Below are 17,434 nucleotides of genomic sequence, written 5' to 3'. Positions count from 1 at the left end.
CTCAAAACCACAAGAGCTGTATATTCACATGCATTCAACAGTGAAGTGAAAGGAAAAATCTGATGATGAGATTTAAAAAAAAGCAGGTTGAAATCTTATTCTTTATTTGCTCAGATTAGTTTTTCACACTCTCAGCTCTCTGCTCAGTTCAGCTACGGTTTGTCTGCTGCTCTGCACAGCCAGCAACCTGCCCGGTTCTCTATGTGTCCATAATCTGCTCTGTCACGTCTCAATATTCCATCTGTGTCCCGTTCAGCCTGAAATAATTATTCGTCTTTTATCTAACTACAGTCTGCTAGCTGCTACACGAATGACAACAGATGGCTAATCTGGTAATTGCTAATAGTAACACGGCTAACGTCAACATGTTAACACTAAAGATAACGGTTTAATAGTTTCGGTGTTGTTGAAACGGTATCTTTACTGACCTCTGAAAACCTTCATAAAGTGTTCAGTGTTATAAACATTAACTACTTCAGCTTTTTGTGAGCAGAGGAGCTTTGTGTTCGTCTGTCTGTAGCAGTTGTGAGTAAGGTAGAAGATGCAAAGATGGCACTGTTGGCATCAATACTGCTGCAGGAGTATCTTAATAATCTGAATATCATTTGTTTTTTGGGGGGGGGGATAATCAACCTACTACCCAGTGCATCACCGTGTCCCATGAATCACTGTCCTGAAAGGAAATAAACTAAAGTGACAAAAACGTTTTTGTGCCAGGCTGCTAAAATGCTTTTAAATTCCCTGTAACATGAGAGTTAGTCAGAGCTCATTCACAAGTCTCCAGTGGCCAGTTATGAATTCACATTTTTTAGCTTTTCTCATTTTCAGCTTTTTTTTTTTTTAAACTGATATAGAACCTTCTACACTTTCTTGCACTTTTCAGTAAATCTAATGAATGAAATAATAAGTTATTGCTAGTTTGTTAGCTGATAGCTTGCAAACCACGAGTAGTACCTGCTGTATGTCATAACCTTTCCAGTGTGGCAGGCCTCAGTTTCTAGCTGAGAAAAGGCTTTAGTCTTCTGAGCACTGGCAAAGCTATGGGCTATTTCTGCCTAAAATAAGAAGAGTTAGGTAATCACTTACGCAGTGTGGGCTGGCTGTCTTGTAGTGGAAGGTCGTGTGGTCTTGGCCTTTGTGGTATCAATGCTGTCTCTTTCTGAGGGCCTTTTCTGTGATTGGTCTTTCTGGAAGGGGTTGGTGCCAGGTTGAACACGCCTCAGGGCACCTCTATCACGGATGTACACCTGTTCTGGAGCCACCTCTTCACAGCGGGCGCCCTGGAAGCCTGAGCGACACACGCAAGTATGTGGCCGGCTGCATGAGCCACGGTTTTGGCAGGGGGGTTGACAGTCAGCTGAAGAGAGACCACAGATGGAGATCAAGTTATCAGCAGGTCAAGTCAAGGCATGTACCCCCTGTGTACGAAAGGGCAGAAACAGAAAAGGCTTTGCCCGAACACAAGGGTCCACTTTAAATTGATTTAATCGAGGGGTCGTTAGTTTCACTTTTTAACCAAGTTGCTCCTATTCCTTCAGCAGAGCCCCGACCTAAGAGCCTGTAGGGGCTGTCAAGCACAATTTCTCTTGTGTTTTAAACTGACCTGTTTAGTCTAAATGTATATAATCACTTAGATTAAATCCTTACCCAATTTCACTCGGAGGTAAAGCCTTTAAGACAAGTTCATGGCTCTTTCCAGTGAAGCTGGTATTTCTATATACAGAGCTTTCCTAAAAAGAACTTTTGTCTCTGATCTAGAGTCCAGTATGTGCGTTCACTATAGCGCAGCCAGTTCAAAAAGGTAATAAAAGAAAGCAATCATAAAAAATGAGCAAATAGGAAAAACTGTACGGAAGGCCAACTGCAAATATCTGACACTTCATCAAAGAAATGTCTTGTAAAGCTGAAAAACAAACTAAACCTGATGGGGCTTACAGTACTTAAGAGATGAATGTGTGCATAATATTTATCAATAGTCTGAAAATACAATGTACTGAGGTTATTTCATGGTCATGGAAAAATAATCTATGTCACTCTACAAGCCCACCCACATCCTCCAGACACTTCAAATACTGAAAAACACTGTGGCACGCAACTTACAGGAAATTCTGACTGATACTAATATTATACTGATATTTTGGAGTGAAACTTGAAACCAATTTTCAGCAATTAAAATTTTTTTGATGTATTACTATTTGAATATTACAGTTTTATCAGGCAATGACATACATGCATACAGTACTGTGCAGGTCTCAAGCTATCCCTCTTTTCTTCATATTTTCTTACAAAAATGCAAAAAGGGTTCAGAGATTTTTAGAAACATGCAGACATAAATGGAAGAACAGAGTCTGCACAATTCTAACAAGCTCGAAAGTCAATGTTTGGTATGACCACCTTATGACAGCCTAAACTCTCTTATCCAAGCATTCTTGCCAATTTTGTTTAAATAGTCTTCAGGAAGACTGCTCCAGGCTTCATGACGGACATTTAAAGGTCTCCTTTCGGTGTTGGCTGCATTTTGTTTCATTGTCTGTCAAGACAATCGCACATTGCTTCAGTAATGTTGAGGTCCAGGTTCTGGGAAGGCCAGTCCATGTTTTTCTATCCAGGTATACTTTTACAGTATTGGTACTGTGTTCGGGATCGTCAAGCTGAAAACTGAAGCTGTTGCCCATCAGAAGCTTTACCATGTCTTACCAATGGCTGGAGACATTCCCTTCCTTAAGAACAGCATTTTGACAGCCACCCTTCCACTGACACCATTTCTCAGGAGGCTTCTATGAACAGTCGATGGATCAGCTGAAGGACCAGGTCCTATATCAGGTTTTTGCTGGGGGGGGTTCTCTTTCTTAAGGAGATGACTTTCAGATATACTGTTCTTTTAGGCCTAATACTTCCTGTTTTGTCACTTGCCCAGTTTCCTCAGACTTTTTTAAGGACACACTGCACACTGTGCCAAGACATGCCAGTCTTTGCTCCCATTTCTTTAGTTGAAAAATGCCAAATTACCCTGAACAAGACTCAGTCCTGTCTATTGCACATATGATGTATTAAACACAAACAAATATGCAATAACTGCTTATTAGCTTTCCAGAAGTGTATTTCATGGACTCCTTAGCAACTTGCCGTAAAGATGCTACCACAATGATTTGCATACTCTGCTACATGTGCTACAGAGAGCGCTCAGTGGAGGCAGGGCTGCTCAAACTTATGTGGTGATGTCAAAATTCGTTTTCGAATTGCTCCGCAAAGTTTTCATATTGACTGTACCACAGGATATTTATGTTGATACCATATATATATCAATATCGAGCAGCTCTAATTTACAGATAATAAGCTCTCAATCTCAGGATACGAATGTATGCAGTTGACGGCCCTCGAGGATTCATGGCATTATCCTCAAACACTAAATCGAGCCACTGGTCTGTAGTGGCTAAAGCAAACAGCGGCGCTCTGTCAACATGGCTATGGAATGCTATTGACACAGATGCTGGAGTGGACACTGACAAATCACAGGCAGGAACGCAGCCACAGCTCTTGGCAGTGAGGAGCGCTGACAGTCAGATGGACCCCACTGGGTGCGAACGGCGCTCTACCTGCTGCACACTTCCTGTTATTGCAATACTGGTATGACTTTGGACATTTTATGTTTCCTTTTAGTCTTGAGCGAAAGCACAAGAGGACCCCGAGGATGCTGTTTCTGATGACAGCAGATCAAACTGACAGGAGGAAACACGACAGCGCTGTGTAACAACTGTGGCGTCACACATTTACTTTCAAAGATAAGATATGAGTGCCAAATCTGCGTTTGTAGCTCTGTTTTTTGGTTTTCACATTAGAGCCCTTGAATAGTTAATTGAAAACCACTACATTATGCATCGTCAGGCTGTGGTATGATCAGAAATCCTAACAAATTGCGGCTTAAATATCAGACATTCACCGCTCTTTTCAGTTTCATGGTGGAGCACATTTTATTTAGACCACCTAATTCATTTCTTTTTAATTACTCTGAGGAAAATGTACACCCCATTTGATGAAGTGTACACATGAGAAGAAATGTGGTTGTAGATTTGTATGACTTGGTATGTGATCCGAATTTTCCATCATGGGATAAAACAGGGATTGTCTGAGCTCTACTTGGCAAGAATCAAAATACATCATCTAACTAAAGCACGAGCTGGCTGGATGCCACCGTCTTGTCCGGAGTCTGCTTAACCTCAAGTTTGTGGATGAAGCAGTGGATCAACTAGGCCACAGATTCCCGGGACATTATGCTGGAGGGACAAACTAGGTGTAATCAAACTGTATTCTTCAAATAGGCTTTTAGAAACAAAATGACCAAAGTGCACGGAGAGAAAAATAACCGATTCACGGCTGGCTTACGATGAGATATGTTCAATCGCGTGACCCGTTTTCAGCTGCGAGGCGCATAATTGACACCAGACAAACAAATGCAGGTCAGTGACTCTGGACCTGACATATGCCCCATACGAACCTCACATAGGCCGTGACGCCGTATACCGTGGGTATCTGTGTTGTCTCTGTGCCCTGCCTCTGGGCTGTTGAGCACATTGTCACAGTAATTGCTGCCGTCCAGATTTGTCTTGCACATCATTAAAACTAATTGCCTCGCATTCCATCCATTTCACAAATATGCGCAGCAATTATTACTTTGCGAGAGTAATAATAAAATGAGAATCCATTGGAAATAAAAGAGGAGAAATAGCAAACATTCCTGGCATTTGCCGCTTCAGCCTTAATTATGAGTGAGGCAGACGGGCCAAGTTTTTGGAGTTTGCGTCCACATCCAGTCATCTGAAAAGAGGGGGGCTGCTGGACGGGTATCGAAAGCTTTAATCGATGAGCGCAAACACGCTGATCCACACACATGAGAAATGAAGGAAAAAATCTTTAGTCTTTAATGTCCAAGTGGCATCTTCAAGGAAGTGCTTGACAGCTACGGTTAAAGCAAATCTCCATCCAAAATTCACTCATGCAGTGCAGAAACACTTTCCTTTAAATTGCTTCATTTGGGAAAGTTCTTGTTTGCATAATAACTCCTCACCAATATATAAGCAATGCCAGGGGTTTTACTGTTTATAGTTTCTTTATTGGGTTACAGTTACCTCATAACTTCAGGTTTGCATGTGCACGTAAGTCAGACAGATTCTTGTGCCTCTTCCTCTGGTCTCTCGTTTCCAGCTCAGCGCTCGTTTCCAGCACATTACAGTCCACCAGAGATTTGCCTTCCCTTCTCTCTGATTCAAAGTAACACAACCCATTAAATCTTTACAGTCCTTTCATTCTGCAAAGGGTGACCTGAAACCATATCTGACACAATACAAACTTGTAGAAAAATCTCCTCGCTTTACACAGGTCAGAAGAGCAAGCAAGAGGTAACCTGACATTTCTGAAAATAATATTAGTATTGAAAGCCTAATCACAATAATCTCAGGCAGGACCCGCTACAGGCTGAGAGCATTATGCACCATTATGAGATTTAGAGGCTGAAAGCTGCTCTGGAGATTAGAATTTAGTACAATGTGATAAAGGGCTCGACTACAAACCCTGAATCTCAGAGGCAGGAAGTTGGAAAATAAGAATGAAAGTGCAATTTGAGCAACTTGCTGCAAGTTTGCAATCTCCGTCCACATGCATGCGGATGCAATGTTTGCGAAGAGGCTCAAGATTCTGAAAGGCATTCAGAGCATCGCAGGCATGAGTAAAAATCTTGTGACTCAACATGTAGTGGGGTAAACCTCATGTGATGACAGCAGGAGGCTCTTTTTAGGAGTCACCACAGAACCTGACAGATCTCATGAAATAGGTCGAGTGTTCAGGATTGCGGGGGCCACGGCGAAGAGACAAGCTGAAAAAAATTCCGCTCATCTGGACTCCCTGTCCACTGAAGAAGTAAGAATTGGTCTATTGAGCAGTTAATACAATTGACCTTCAATGCTAACCATTTCAAGTGAGTGTTAATCTCTCCGCAACATGTGATTTCCACATGGCTGCTGGAGCGAGTGCCATCATTTCATGCATTCCCCGAATGCTAACTTTGCTGTCTATACCCAAACTGCTGTTACTGTAACTTTGCAAGCCTTCATTAAATGCTCATAAACACACATCTCTATTTTTATAATTAAAACCATAGGGGGAGTGCGCCTGACGCTGTGTGACTGATCCCATATTTTCTCTTTGTGGTGAAGCTTACAAGGGTAATATTTCACTAAATTAAGGTGCTTCTGTCATAGACGTGCAGTTACAGTCACAATGTGGGTTTTTTCCTTGCTTGTTTGTTCCAGTACAGTAGTTAAAAGCTTTTCTTTTCCAAAATCTGTGTGTGTGTGTGTGTGTGGAAGGGGGGGATTTGTTAACCTACATCTGACCCATAACAATGTATACATTACTTTTAGCCATGCTGCTGTGTGCCTCTGCCACGCCCCTCAGTCTCCCACATTCAGCCCCTAATGGGTCACATGCTGGGCCAGTCTGTTGAGGATATCTGGATCGGGGGGGATTGCAGCTAGTAAAGCTGACTCTGTGAGACGTGGTGCTCTCCAAAAACCCACAAACCCCATCCTCGTGAGGGATCACAATCCCAACAACTTCCATATGGTCTTTAAGCAGGAGGGTGCTGTGATATATGGTTGGCTATGGGCTGTGGCCTCAGTGAGAGTGTGTGTGTGTGTGACTGAAGGAGAGCGGTGCTTGCTGTTAATGTTCATCTGTAAGTGTCACTCAAGCTCAGGCTTTCTTCTTGGGGTCGCTGAACGATCTACTTCAGCAGATGGACTTCTCGCAACACGATGTCACGAATAAAGTGTCGTGTGTTAATGAAGTAGCTTTGTGTGACTAATTGCGCTCTCCCTCTCGCCTCTCTATTTAATTCTTAGCAGCTTATCAACGATGATAAACAAAAGAGGCATTTTACAAGGAGATGTTTGGGTCCAGACACTGAGCAGTACATAGTTTTCACCACACTTTTGTCTGTGGTAGCAATTAGAAAAACATGTGGTGTAGGAGGCCAAAACAGGGCCCAATTGCAACCTACAATGAGAAGCACCAGCTGGACTGGAGAAAACAGCACTCCTGGTTTGGGAAGACAAACTGAGAGCGGGCTGTCCAGTGTCTATGTTAATGATGGGGTCTGGGACAGTGGGGTGTGTATTGATTACAGGATCTGTCTAACAGGCCATAACTCTCTACAGGACTGCCAAAGGAGTGTCATGCCCCAGAAGTGTAAACTGTGCAACCCCCACAAATCCACACATATGACACATGACGTCAACAGAAACACAAGCATCCTAAAAACCTCTTCCTGTTTTTGTAAAGCAGAGAATAGTGCTATGTTGGCCAGGATCTCGCTGGTATTAGGCCTGATGTCAGTTAAAATTCACTCCTTCGGAGTATTAATGAGTCTTCTTTTTTGAATTTGAATGACTAATCAGTGGAAATGCAGGATTTCTTTAGTGTCTTTATCTTCATCATATTGGTTGGGAACTAAATTCTTAGTGCTCTACATTAAGGGGATCCATAGAAGCTTCACATTTACACATTTTCCTATCATCAGTAACTCTTCTGCTGCCATTAATAAATAAAATATTCTATAAAATATTCTCATTTTGCACATAATAGACCAACTAGGTCACCTACACATTACAGGAGCTCCTCAGACATGGAAAGCCATGCCGTGAAGCTCCCAGCACACAGTTTCTGTGCTGATGTTAATGCCTGAGGAGGTTTGGAACTGCTCATGAATCAGCAGAGCCGCTGTGACTTTTACACACCGTGGCCCTCAGCACTTTGCGACCCCGCTCTGTAACTTTAGATAGTCTGCAACTTGAGTTGCTGTGAATGCTTCCACTTAACAATAACACCACTTACAATTGATTGTGGAAAATATGTAGGAGGGAATGTCATGAACTGACTTGTTGCAACGGTAGCATCCCACTACAGTGCCAGGCTTGAATTCAGAGAGCTCTTTAGAACGACCCCTTCTTTCACAAGCGTTTGTAAAGGCAGACTGCATGGCTAGGTGCTTGATTTTATTCAGGCACCTATTCGGTGAGATTGGAAACACCTGAATTCAAAGATTGAAAGGTGTGGCCCAGTACTTTTATCCATGCAGTGTGTATGTGGCGTGTGTAGACAAGGGTGCAAATCACACTAATGTGCAAGTCCAGATTCTTCATTTCAGCATATGTCAAAAGATTTGACTTGATATGACTTGATATGTCTAAATATGTCAAAGTATTGGGAGTCAGAGACTTTTAAAAAATAGAAAGTGATGCAACAAATATGCTGAAGCAAAGATGGCAGACCTGCATTTCGGGGAACTGCTTTGAAGGTCAGAAGACACGTGCATGTACTTGTTTCTTTGCCAGCTGCTTCCCACATGTTATAACAAAGATGAGCATTAAATGCATTTCACACATAAGATCAGGTTCAAAAATGAAGTGCTGCGATGAATAAATAGACAAAGAAGAAGGCATGGTCTTATACTTTTACAGTGAATGCAATTAATGAATTCATTTATGAAGAAAAGGCTTTGTAGGAAGGGATAACCGTGAAATTTTAAACAGCAGGGTCGAGCCTTTACTGTACTGTCGGTGTTCCAGACAGGAAAGTTGTAATCCTGCTCAAGCTACCCTGGGGACATGATGGAATCAGAGAAAAATGTTGCTTGCTTTATTTTTTTGCTTTGAGAGGAAAGTTACCTTGTGGTGGCAAAGGTAAAAACTGAGGGAGAGCGATGTTTCTGCATGAGGAGTTACTTTCGAGCCAGGATGGTGCTCTGAAGAGCACAGCAGGCCAAAGAAAGCTGGAAGGGAATCAAAAAGAAACTCCTTTCTACCACCTTACACTCTGTCAATCAACAACAGCCTAAGAGACTGACAACAACTTTATTCCTCCATGTGAATGAAGCACCTTTCATCTGCCCTCTCTAAGAAACAACAGGGTTAAATCAGGAGCCATCTGTGGGGTCACGCTCTCACTGTTAGCCGTACTTGCAGCATGTTGCCATATGTATCACGTGCTTTTGTCAAAACACTGTGATGTATAGTGTGGTGAAATTAATTCTGCCGCTCAATCCAAAAGCGTATGCTTCGGGGAGCACTACGAGCCGGGGGTATAAAGAACGGTAGTTCCTGTCAGTGCTGCAGTTACCCTTTCCCCACTGTTTCCTGCCCTTAAGTATTCTATATTGTCCCATGCATTCACTCTGTGTGTGGCAAACCATGCCATTAATCTGATTAGTAAAACAGCCATCAACCTTCGAAGCCAGAAGAACCCAGAACAACTTTAGTGCGCTCTTTTAAAGCCATCCTTTTCAGCATGCGGACTGAAATATTTCAACAGCAGTTGAATAAATTTCTATTTCTTTTTTTAAATAAAGAACATCTGTCTTCTCCCGTCTTCTCTGCTGCCATAATGAGGTGTACACTGTTCATAAGTATTTGATGAAATTTTATAAAGATGTTCGTGTCCTTTTCCTTCAGTTTGGCTTTATGAGAAAATACCTCACCTATTTGTAGAATCCTCATCAGCTACAGCTGTGTTTTATGTTTGATGTTTAGCTCTAAATGAAATGCATATAATAACTGGTAATCATCGGCATAGTCACTCAACACGTGAACTCAGAGAGTTCAGATTGGGACCGTGCTTTCTCATATGTAGCACACAAAAGAAGGTGGCCTTCCTTAGAAGTGTTCTGTCTGCTTGAAATACTCAGTTTTGTTGAGGAACAGGATGGAGCTCAGACTGAGCACACAGGATGTAACACATATGACGACCACTCGAATTCACAGGTCAGTTCTCACATGGTCATAAACGGACATCACACTGACTGCATGATCCTGGGCTAGGAAGCACTGAATGCCCTGTGGTACTGAGCTGCCCTGTTTGCATTGTAGCAAACAAGCTCAGGGCTGCAGTCGCCATGCTAACATTATCACTCTGTGCATATTAGCAGGACTGCTTTAGGTGCAGCCCGACAGAGCATCTGTGGCTGCTACTAAACAAACTACAGTAAACTGCTTCCATTTTGGCACAAAAAACCCCCGTGTGAGCAATCCGTAGTACCCTATCCACAAAATGATTTACTGCCAGCCACATGAGCGCAAAGATATGAGTGGAAAAAACACAGTGATGTGATTTAAATCTACATTCCGGTTACAGGGGGCTTTAAAAGTTTGGGTTCTTTTTTTCAAAACGTGTTTTAAACCAAAACTTTAAAACAGTAATTTTACGCTGGTGTACAAGACATCTAATTGAGGGTTACTGTATTTATTCTAAAACATGCCAGCAGTTCAAACTTCCCCTCTAATTCCATATCTTAAGTATCTCACTGTTTTGTAAATAGTGGTTATTTAGAAGCCGGTGCAACAGATTTGTCGGTACTAAACAAACATGCTGCTTTCTCTCGTTTTTTATGGTTTACTACTTATTGATGTATTTAGTTGAGCTGATGGTTAAAACAACACTTTAAACTGATGGAAATTCTTATGTTTTAGTTAGAGTTTTGACCATGAACTATCTGCAGTTTTCCATCTGAGAGCTGCAGATAGTCACGAGGTTGTTGACAGCACCGGTAATGGAGCACACTGTCTTATAACTAAGGCAAGGCTGCTGCTTGGCTATTAGTAGTGAAGCTACAATATGGGCTCCTTCTGCTCCTTTTTTCTGTGCAACTGCACTTTTGATGAACAGATGTGAATCATCACACTGAGGAACTAAGTCTTAAGTGCTGACCCAGAAACAAGATTCCCCATTTAACTCACCAGGAGCTTCGATTCTACTTACGAGTAAACAGATGGAAATATAGCCAAGCTTGCACCTGGCCTCACTTTACCAGCCAAACGCAACACACACACACACACACACACACACACACACACACACACACACACACACACACCTTTGGTTATAAGCCACCATAAATAAAATTAATATTCTTTAGGTAAAACTGTGGTAATAAAAGCCTATAAGCTTTCATCTGTAATAAAGGCAGTTAACTTCACCAGAAGGCGAACAAGCATGACACAGCAGAGGAAGTGCAACGTTCTTCTCAATGATTCAAAGCCTAACAGTCAGAACTCGCTGGCTATTTTTGGCACATGGAATTTGCTTTAATACATAAACAAGTCTGCTAACCATCAATCCTGAACTTGAAAACAGAGATAGTCAGCACCAAACCTTCCAGGATGTGGGCAGGACCGAGGATTTAGTGAACCAGATGACGATCTCTAATCAGACGCACGACCGAGACTGAGACGTCAACCTTTTAATAAACACGGCTCTTAAACGTAAAAATAGGCGCACTCCCGGGACGACCTGTGATCCAGTTCCTGTCACGTTTTCTCTGACCTCAACGCAACTGAACAAGGAGGTATTGTGAGGAAAGCGTGATTCTAGACACTCAATGCAGCCTCGCGGGTGAAGCCCTCAGCCGCCACTTTGTATTAGACAATAGTTCAATCCCTTCAGTGAAAATTTCTTAGACACAACTCAGCCACGTTATGTTTTTACTTCTTGCTCCCGCCCGGCACGCTTGTTCCTTTTCTTTCCCCCACTGTGAACATGTTTTCTCAGGTTGCCCTCTCCCAGTAAAGCAGGCTGGATGTCGGGCAAAGACGAAGTATAGATATCCTGAGCTTGTTTTCCTCCACGGAGGTCTTCTACATGGGGGCTTCCAGTCCGCGCTCCAGTCTGGGGCCTTTATGTTGGCACCTTGCCGGCTGTGGCGCTTCACTCAGCTGATGATAGCATAGCCTCCAGTCAGACCTGGGTCAGGGCCAAGCCGTAAGAGGGTCCAGATGGTCAGACAGTCCCCTGGCCTGCTCAGATCCTCCGCCTTGTTTAACATAGGGGCGCTAGGCTGAACCTGTTATTATCTGGCAGATTAAAAGTATTTACTCTTTTAATTTAGGTAACTCCAGCTCCACATTAAATGTAATTTACGCCTTGGTAAGTGTGCCTTTAACTCTGCATTGAGGGAGGGGGGAAAAATGGAGGGAAGCTTTGTGTTGAGCACGAGGGAGGCAGATCTAATAAGAAGACCGCTGGAGCCAATCAGCTCGCTGTGTACCGGCTGAAATGTGCGTGAAACGGGGTTGCGTGTGTGAGATAATTAGCAGAAACAAAACAGAGAAAACAGTAAACAAGTCCAAAAAAAAACCATGGCCAGTTTTACTGCTAGATAGATGTCACTTAACAGTGTGGGTTTTACTGCGCTTGTAAAATTTAAAGATAACTTTTACTAAAAAAAAAAGTTTTCATTCCAACCTGTTATTTTTGCCTACAGCACAACATGCAAGAACCAAATGTGGAATGAGTTGCAGCAATTTTACTTTAGGATCATCTGAAATAGCATGTCTAACAAATGGATTTTCTCCCAGAGATAGTCCATATGCAAGCTAAAGAAAGAAACAGCAACACTGACCTGGGCTGAAAGGCGCTTTTTCAGCCCAGGTCAGTGTTACATTTTAAAGATATGGCTCTGCATTCATTCACAGCCTGTGTCTTCTGTTCCACTTTTAATTATCTGGTTATTCAATACTGCTGCGGTCGAATAAAAAGAAGCAGCAGTTCCACCCATAATTAAGGACTGCTGTCACAAAGACAGCCAAGTGCTAAGTGTCGGTAATTTCCAAGCGAGGGTCTTACATGAAAAGAAAAAGGCAAACACTGCATGATGAACATGACCATGGGGGCAATAACACTCAGGGAAAACTTTCATAGGGCAATTCCGCTTGACAGGATAGTCATTAGTAGCCATTTACTATGTTATTTTTCAGTCTGAGGGCCTTAGATTGTAAAGCCTCTCTGTCTGCAAAGTTTACTAGCAGAGGAAGTTCTCTTCTATAATGCATGTCAGTGTGCTTGTGTGCCGCTTCACCAATTTGTGTGTCCTCGGTTGCCAAACTGAGCAGCCAAATCAAAGGATATCCAAGCAAGGTACGTTTATTTAAAGTTTACACAGGGTACTGAGTTAACGACACTTACGTTTTATGCAGCGGTTGGTTCCTGGTGCCAAAGCCCAACCAGAGCAGCACTGCTGACCTCCACAGACATTCGGCCTGAACAAAAGATCACAAAAGACGAGAAAAACAGGGTGAAATAAAAGTTCTTTTTCTCAGGTGTTAATCCACAAGGCAATAACTGTGAGTAGGGTGAACCTCCTCGCATGACAAACTGATCTGATTGCAAAGGCTGTTAAGGGTTTCAAATCCTTCTGATGTGGCTAGGCTATTGATAGGAACAACTTGGAGATTACTCTATAATTGCATTTTATTTAATAATGAAAAAAAAATTCAGGGCAAGTCACGAAACTTTATCTGCGTGTGGACCCACAAGTCCCTCGTGCTGTTATGCGAGAGTCCAGGGTGAAGACAAATACAGAGTTATCTGAGCCCTGGAAGGATTAAGCGAGGCAAACGGGACACGAAAAAACACCCTGCATCTTCTATAAATCATAGAGCAAATGAGAGATGACAAGTTTTAAACAGCTATATCTGGATTCTTTTACTCGTTAATCCTAACTGGTAGTCCAGGCCAATTTTTGCGGCGAGATAGATGAAAAGGCACCAGACCGCAAGAGCAACTCTGGGGCAACAGTCAACACGCTGGCATGGCTCTGTGCCCCATCATCTTTTCACAAGATATTACAGTAAGTGGATGTCTGACTCATGGTGATTTGAGAAGATAACGGGGATTGACTCATTGACCTCAGTTGGATCGCGCTCAGTGGATGCTCTGAGTGTTACTGAGGCGTCACAGGGATAAAATGCAGTTATTTGGACCCTCTGGCAAGATTAGTTTTGTCATAAATCAAACACATCAGGTCAGGCTCGTGCCAAAGACATCAGTCATCACGTTCAAATTCCATCAAGGGATTTATGCATGTAATGGAGACCTTTATACAACATATTAGTAGCATGCCCTAGGCTAAAATATAGGTAGATAACACCTTGTTCGCACCTTGTTATATTTTTATTTAAACCTTAACATTAGGAGGCATAGAATTATTTCACCGCTGAGCTATCTGGATCAATCCCCTATCTGACAGGTGCAGCGAAAACAGAAAGAGGAGTCACACTGAGTCAAGTTTAATGTAAAGGAGAGCTAAGTGAGCCCAGCTCTGCCAGTGCTGCGGGGTACGGTAAATGAGCGAGTGGGAATTCCAAAGAGGAAATGTGTCATGCGAACACTTTCTCTAACAAGCAGCAGATGATTCATCTGAACTAATAAGTGTTAAAATCACCACGCAGACTACTAAAAGGTAATGTTCCCGCAGATTTACGCAACGCCCACCTTTATGTTGCTCGAACACTCAAAGAACCCCATTCATTCAACGCTGGAATATGTGTTTTTGGCAACATCAAGTAAGGCATTCGCCCTATCCTGCAATAAAGCATGTTGGATCTAATCCTGTGCCGAGCGATTTTCTTTGCACGCTGCTTTAAACAGACAGCACCTCGATGTCTGAGTGATGGATTGGTCCGAATGTGCTGGTTTTTTCAGGTTTAATGGTTCAGACCAAAACAACATAACACATCTGCTACGCAGAGAGAAAGGTACATGTGAGCGCTGACATCATCACATCCTGTCTGTGAAGCCTCGTGAGTTTAGTGGGGCATGCTACTTCTCAAGGTCCTGCTCACCAAAGGCATTACAGTAGAGTCAGTAGCAAGTAGGTAGCTGGGGTAGCAGGCTGTAAGTGCATATCATATGCAGGCCCATCTATTTGTTCTAAACAATCCTCCATAACTTGGACATATCAATAATAGACCTGTTATGCCACACAGAAGAAATGCTTTTTATATATTTTCTGTGACAGCAGTCCAAGATGAGCCGCTCAAATCTCCCTCTGATTATTATGTAAACATTCACCCTCCAGTGTGTATCAAGCTTTGTCCCAGTGGAACAAACAGGAGTGGATGCAGGAGGCTTCATTTAACAAAAAGAAAAGAGGTCTAATATGGAAACAGCCCGTTGTCCTGTTTAGAGTTTAACAGAGACCCAACAGGAGATTTGCAGGCTGGAGCGAGTGCCACTGGAGAAACAGGTGTTTCTGATCACCGAGCAAATTTTTTAAATGCTCACCAGCCAACGCTTTGGTGGAGCCACTACAATACATGGCCACAGGCAAAAGCCTAAAACTGGAGCACTCGCACTGAAGCAGGCTGCAGCCACTCTCCTCCTGCAATTTGAATATACTGTAATGTGTAGTAATGGGAGGAAATGGTGATAATGCAATGTTAAATAGTTCAAACACAGTTCACCCATATGCATCACATTTGCTGTTCATTACTGCCCCCGCCACATCAGCCCAGTAATCAACGGTGTTTGACCTCAGCTATTATTTCATGTTCTGCCATGACCTTGATAACAAAACCCATACGTTATTAGAATTCATATTTAGTTGGCTTAAAGCTGTCACCTACTGGTTGACAAATTAATGCAGTATACGGAGTGCTTTGGGGGAATGTGCTGATTTACCTTACAGGAAGAAAGATTACGCTAAAGGGGCCACCGTCACTTTACAGTAAATCACATGGACTAACCGCTACAGCTAAATAGGTCACGTTCCTCCTCAAGTAGCCCACTGCTGCTCACCCAGAGTTTGATAAAGCAAAGTAAAACTTTTAGACTGCTGACAGTGGGGAACTTGGCCGTCACTCTTACCCGATAAGTCGCTTAGTGCTGGCAGAGCTGTGCCTGCTGCTCTGCCTGCGGTTCACTCTGTTTCGTTGCTGCTGGCTGGCAGGGTGTCTGGCGGTGCGCCGCGCACCATCCCTCGGCGCAGAGACAAGATCTTCCCCGGAGGTGGCAGCAGCATGGACCGGTCTTTCTTTGGATATGTGCTTGCGATTCTCCTGAGATGATGTCCCCCTGGGCAGGCGGACCAGAGTCCTCGACTGACTGGTCCCAGGTGAAGAGTCACTGGATGTTCTCGAGGACGAACCGTCCCGCGGTCCCCTCGGCGAGTGACCTCGACTGATCCCCCGGGACTGCAGCTGGTCCCAGACCGCCCGGCCTGCCCCCGCACCCTCTTTCCTCCCACCTGCCGCGTCCCTTTGACCGTCACCAACTCGCACGAGCACAACAGTCAAAATCATTAAAAGAGCAAATCCTGCACGGTCCATTTTGGGCATGCAAAGTTTTTTGAAACTACCGCGTAAAAGGACACACGCGTTACCGTTTCTATCAAGAGCCACTGAAATAGGAGCAACTCAAAAAAAATAATAATAATAAAACGAAGAAGAAAATACAAATAAAACGAGAAACCGTTTTACACGAGCTCAGCAAGACCGCATCCTCTCCCAACAATGGAAAATGCCCGGATACCTCTTCATAATGCCCAGGTAAGACGTAAACAGAATGTCTTCAGGTTATCAAGTCTTTACTTTTCTACAGTCCGAAAACACTATCAGCTTTTTTCTTTCCCCCGCGCTGAAAAAAGATGCTGTTTTACGCAAACATTATTCTATCTGCGTCTCTTTAGTTTATGTTGAACAAGAAAAGAGGGGCAAAGAGAGCAGCGCGCTGGCTCTGGGCTCTGAGGCTGTATTCTTACTCTAAGTGAGAGAGTTTGAATCGTGCTCGCATGAGTATCACCACCTCCTTGGATCTGAAGTCACTGGGAATTTTTGTAGGGATTGCATGCGCTTTGCGTGGAGAAACTCCCCCTTGTCGGATGTATTCTTGCTTCTACTTACAGCATCGCTCGGTCCATGTGCCCACACGCACTTTCTCTGCCAAGTTACATGTTGTTGCTCTGAATTTCTTCGGAGCAGGACTGTTTTATGAATGCAGCTGCATTAATCATTACCTTCAATTTAAATTTAAGTTGACAGCGTAGAAAATATTATACAACTTCCAGATGTTTTTTCTTCCTTTCGCAGAGCTGATTGTTTCATTATTTCAAAGTCACCGTTTTATGATTATTTTTAATTAATTAGGCTTATTATTCTATTAACCCATTTCTGTGGTAGGACACACTGTGAGGGCACTTTAAAGCTAATTTACAGTGGTACTGTTGAGCTTTTATAGATTGCAGGATATATGTAAAACGTGCTTCCTGACCATACACACACATTTTGATCTGGCAGTAAAAAGCTCACAGTTCAGACTCCCTCAAACTGAAACCTTGGAAAACTGGTCAAGTTATGTAACATCCAATTCATCTCCTCTTTTCATCTGCTGCATCATCACTTTCCTTCTCACTGTCTGGAAATAACACATTTCTCTTCTCCCATAAGACCCTAAACTACCCAAAGAGAGCTGGCTCGCTTCTCTCATTCAGCCCACAAAGATGCACGCCTGTCTCTTTCATGAGCGCTCTCCTTACTCCCTAAGCACCATTACCACTCACAGAACTGCCATCCAAAACACACAGAGTGCTGTTTTCTACCCATTCATTCTTTTT

The 17,434-nt window shown here is 43.0% G+C and overlaps 1 protein-coding gene across 3 annotated transcripts in view; it reads right to left on the bottom strand.

Moving 5' to 3' along the window:
- The window catches only part of LOC102298167 (latent-transforming growth factor beta-binding protein 2), an 86,970-nt gene extending 70,311 nt beyond the window's left edge, over positions 1-16,659 (bottom strand). For all 3 annotated transcript variants that reach the window (XM_005916848.3, XM_005916849.3, XM_042218238.1), the window contains exons 1-3: positions 15,691-16,659; positions 13,009-13,082; positions 1,087-1,357 (exon numbers count right to left, since the gene is read on the bottom strand). In XM_005916848.3, the coding sequence (XP_005916910.1) occupies positions 1,087-1,357; positions 13,009-13,082; positions 15,691-16,160 (815 nt within the window). In that variant the 5' untranslated portion in view covers positions 16,161-16,659. The remainder of the gene's footprint in view (positions 1-1,086; positions 1,358-13,008; positions 13,083-15,690) is intronic.
- Between the last annotated feature and the right edge of the window lie 775 nt (positions 16,660-17,434).

The sequence above is a fragment of the Haplochromis burtoni genome, unplaced genomic scaffold (genome assembly GCF_018398535.1).
Source record: "Haplochromis burtoni strain Fernald_Lab_line unplaced genomic scaffold, NCSU_Asbu1 Contig_16, whole genome shotgun sequence".
NCBI classification, from domain to species: Eukaryota; Metazoa; Chordata; class Actinopteri; order Cichliformes; family Cichlidae; genus Haplochromis; species Haplochromis burtoni.
The sequence above is the reverse complement of the archived record's forward strand: the minus strand, read 5'-3'. Positions and strand labels throughout refer to the sequence as shown.